A 4,049-nucleotide genomic window follows, 5' to 3' on the forward strand; every position below is an offset into this window, starting at 1 on the left:
CATAAAGGAGGATGCCGCTGAGGGAACCCTGCAGAGGCTCGCTACGAAAGGCCATGGGCTCCTCTGACGCCTTGGCAGGGCAGAGGTCCATCACCACCCCACCTGCCCTGTCTGGCCCGCACCCCACCGCCTGACCCCAGGTTTGCGGGCGCTGTTTTTTCCGACCCCAGCGCCCCAATTCACCTCGCTGTCCGCACCAGGGCTTCGGTCACTGCACCCACGCTGCCAGCGCTCCGCCCCTCTGAACCAGGGCCAACCGGGTCCCGCTAGGCTCGCCCCGCCCCGCCCCTCCACGCCCCCGCCCCGCCCCGCCCCATCCGCTTCCGGACTGGTCTGGCGACACGAATCTGCTGCACGGCTCTGAGTCCAGCTAGTCTTCTCTGGGGCCATGGCAGCCCTTCGCGCCCTGTTGACCAGCGTCCGGCGCCCACTACGGTCTCTGTCCCACTTCCCCGCCCCGCGGCCGTTCGCGTCGGGTGAGTGTAGGCCCTCACCCGAGGTCCATCACCGCCCCACCTGCCCTGTCTGGCCCGCACCCCACCGCCTGACCCCAGATCCCGGTCTGCACCCCCCACGTGATCCTGGAGACCCTCACCCCCTGACCGCGGACCCTCTGACTTCAAGCCCCTGCACCTTCTAGCCCCAGCCCACCCCACTCTTAATACCTGACCCAGCCCCCTCCTGTCCCTGGCGCCTGCGGAAGGCTCTGCCCAAGAGAGCGCCCTGCTAGGTCACTAACAGCGCCAAGACCTCGGGCCAGCAGGGCACGTGGATGTTGGTTGTGAAATTCCACCAGTGTTTAATAGGTAGCTTTAAGAAAACATGTAGTTCCTGCGTTGCAAGTCAGCCTGGGAACTGGAAAGTTGGGCTCCTCTTGTCTCTACTGCCTCCTGTCCGGTTTTACCCTCTGTCCGCGGCTTCTCCGAAGCCTGACCTTCAGATTCTCCAGTCAGAAATTTCCGAACCTATGCTGCCTTCCTTCCACTGCCAATGGGCTTGTCCACACCTCTTGGCTTACCTTAACCTGGGCTCCCTCGTGCTATTCTCCACTCGAGTATTTCAAGGAATTCGTGGCCGTATTCCAGGACTGGGGCTCCTCTTCTTAACTACCTGTTAATATTGGCTTCACCCTCTGTCCTGGACTGCCCACTCCTGCACCCTACTTGGAAGTGGCGGTCATTTTCCAGCTCCAGTAGGGGCAGGCATCCTGCTGTTCAACACTTCACATGTGATGTTTCAGTTGCTCACCTGCAAGCCAGGAGGCTGACACTACAGTGTCGGTACTCCTGCAAAGCAAACTAACCACCCAACACACTCACTTTGTTACGCTCACCCCCCGGCCTGAGCTGTGGCCCCTCTGGGTCACAGTGGTCACCAAGAACAAAGTGGTCCTTTCTCTTTGCCTTCCTCCCACCGTGCTGCCCACCCAGCATAGCCGAGAACTTAGTCCTACTCTTCAAGGGCGTTTGTTGCAGAAGGCCTTTCCCTGTCCTTAGTGCTGGGTTCTGAGAATAACTGACCAAGGCAAGTGGGAAGGAGAGTGGCTGTGTTCTGTGCTGGGTTCTCCTGTAACTTAAGCTTTCATGCAGAGAGTGGTTGTGAAGAGAGTTGTAGGCAGAAGTGGTGAGGACTGGTCCTGGCCCCTCACTGGACCTCGTAGGGTCTGCGTTTGTGTGTGTGACACCTGCTGATGGCAACCCCTTTTTGCCCACTTCCTTTAGGTGCCAACTTTGAGTACATCATCACAGAAAAAAAGGGGAAGAATAGCAATGTGGGGCTGATCCAGTTGAACCGCCCGAAGGCACTCAATGCACTCTGTAGTGGCCTGATCACAGAGCTCAACCAGGCCCTGGAGGCCTTTGAAGCGGACCCAGCCGTGGGTGCTATCGTGCTTACCGGAGGGGATAAGGCATTCGCAGGTGTGCTGGGCAGCAGTGGTGGCAGGTGTGGGAGGGATAGCATTGCCTGGGAGAGGCAGCAAGGCTGACCAGCCCCTCCACGATGATGTGGGACTTGGGATTTAATCATGTGTAAAGTGATGAACATGTTCCAAGGGAATCTAGTCCATGCTGGTCAGGCTACGTGGCTGACATAAATAAGCTGGGCCTTCTTTGGCACCTGTTACCTGTACCTCGGCCCTCTACATTATCTTGCCATAACAGGTATTCCAGTGTGTTACTGGCCTTGTGGAGGGCTTGCCTGTGGCGCATGGTCCCTAAGTTAGCTCTGCCTATGGATTAGGGCTGTGGGATCTGTGTGCTGTCTGGTACCTGGAATCTCGTGTCCGTTCCCAGCTGGAGCTGATATCAAGGAAATGCAGAACCAGACAATGCAGGACTGTTACTCCCACAAGTTCCTGAGTCACTGGGACCAGCTGACCCAGGTCAAGAAGCCAGTCATCGCTGCTGTCAATGGCTACGCTGTGAGTGTCAACTTCAGGGGTCCCTGTCTGCAGGGCTGAGGCACGGGAGATGTTTGAGGGAATTGGACTCATGTGAATGAAGTGTACAGAGAGAGATCTTTTTTACTGGCAAGGTGTCAAGTGTGCTTCCCAGGCCAGTGGTCCCCTCTCTGCCAAGTAAGAAGAAAGAAACTTTGACAGCATCTTTGTTTGGTGCTGAGCTGCTAGTTCTCCCCAGATGGGTTAATGGATATTTCTATATTGATTTAATGTTCCCTGACTACTCTGCAAACATAGCATATCCTGCTGGAGAGTTCACCGTCCTTGCATAATTGGACTATTTGGAAATGTCAGGACTGGTTTGGCCTGTGGAAAAGTTATGCTGTTGTTCCACATGGTCTTGGTTTTGTTGTTGTTTTAGACCTGAGAATCAAACTCAGGACCTTGAGCTTGCCAGGCAGGCACTGTGCCACTGAGCTATATCCCTAGCCACCAGGGTTTTTTTTTTTAACCAAAAAGACTTTTTGTGGTGGTGGTGGTGGTGGTGGTGTTACTGTTATTATTGTTATTGTTTTATGATACTGCAGATTGAACCCAGGGCCTTTTCCCTGAGCTCCAGCCTTTTATGTTTTTTGAGACAGGATTTTACTAAATGGCCAAGACCATGCCTAACCTCCCAAAGTGCTGGGGTTATGGGCATGCGCTTCCATGCCTGGCGCATGTGGCAGTTATTTAATGAAGCCCCACGCATGTGAGCCAGAGGTCAGCCACACCCATTCAGGTCCACATCCCCTGTGGCTGTTGTTGAGCAATACAGCAGAGCTTGGCGTTCCTGCAAAGCCAACTTGTTTAGTGTCTGGCCTCTTGCAGAAAAGTCTGTTGCCCCTGGTGAACAGAAGCAATCATATATAATTCATGCGTTCCAGCACTTACCTAAGTATGTGCCTCTAGATTAATTTGTGCCCCAACTCTGATTAACTTTACTGGAAAAATCCAATAAGCAGACAGCAGTTGTTCTGAGTAGGCTTCTCTAGTAAAGTTTGTTTGCTGCTCAACATTGTTTTACAGCTTGGTGGGGGTTGTGAACTTGCCATGATGTGCGACATCATCTACGCTGGTGAGAAAGCCCAATTCGGACAGCCAGAAATCCTGCTGGGGACCATTCCAGGTAAGGACATGGCACCTGGGTGTGCACTCTGCAGGTGATTCTGAAGACCAGCCTGTGCCTCAGGACCCATCGCCTGCAGTTGACCAGAGGCCTGGAGGTGTCCCCTTGTGTCTGGCCAGTGCTCCCTCTGTAAACAGGCACATGGGACAGTGGATGTGATAGAGCTCAGATCAAGCAAGAACCTGGGGGCAGCAGGCCATGTTGGACTCGTGTTTGCAGCTGGATCCCATGTGTGATGTCACATGGTGATAACGTTAGTTTACAACTACAGTGGCTCTTTCCTGCTGTTGACCTGTGCTTATGGCAGATCCCTGTAGGTCAGCAGTTTAGGACAAAAAACAATGACCTTGGATTAGCTCCAAGACCTCTGCCTCACATCACTTTAGCCCCGTCCACTCCACATCACTGGGGTTAGGACCTCCTGGGAGGGAGCCTGAGGACTGGGGAAGGAGCAATGCTATGGATTTGTTGGGTCTCGTA

At 54.2% G+C, this 4,049-nt stretch overlaps 1 protein-coding gene across 1 annotated transcript in view; it reads left to right on the forward strand.

Annotated features, from left to right (window-relative positions):
• Positions 1-308: 308 nt before the first annotated feature.
• Positions 309-4,049, forward strand: part of Echs1 (enoyl-CoA hydratase, short chain 1) — a 10,652-nt gene continuing 6,911 nt past the window's right edge. The window contains exons 1-4 of the mRNA XM_023709043.1: positions 309-476; positions 1,722-1,919; positions 2,295-2,422; positions 3,470-3,603. Of these exons, the coding sequence (XP_023564811.1) occupies positions 389-476; positions 1,722-1,919; positions 2,295-2,422; positions 3,470-3,603 (548 nt within the window). The 5' untranslated portion in view covers positions 309-388. The remainder of the gene's footprint in view (positions 477-1,721; positions 1,920-2,294; positions 2,423-3,469; positions 3,604-4,049) is intronic.

Source organism: Octodon degus, unplaced genomic scaffold, assembly GCF_000260255.1.
Source record: "Octodon degus isolate 3935 unplaced genomic scaffold, OctDeg1.0 scaffold00010, whole genome shotgun sequence".
Taxonomy (NCBI): Eukaryota; Metazoa; Chordata; class Mammalia; order Rodentia; family Octodontidae; genus Octodon; species Octodon degus.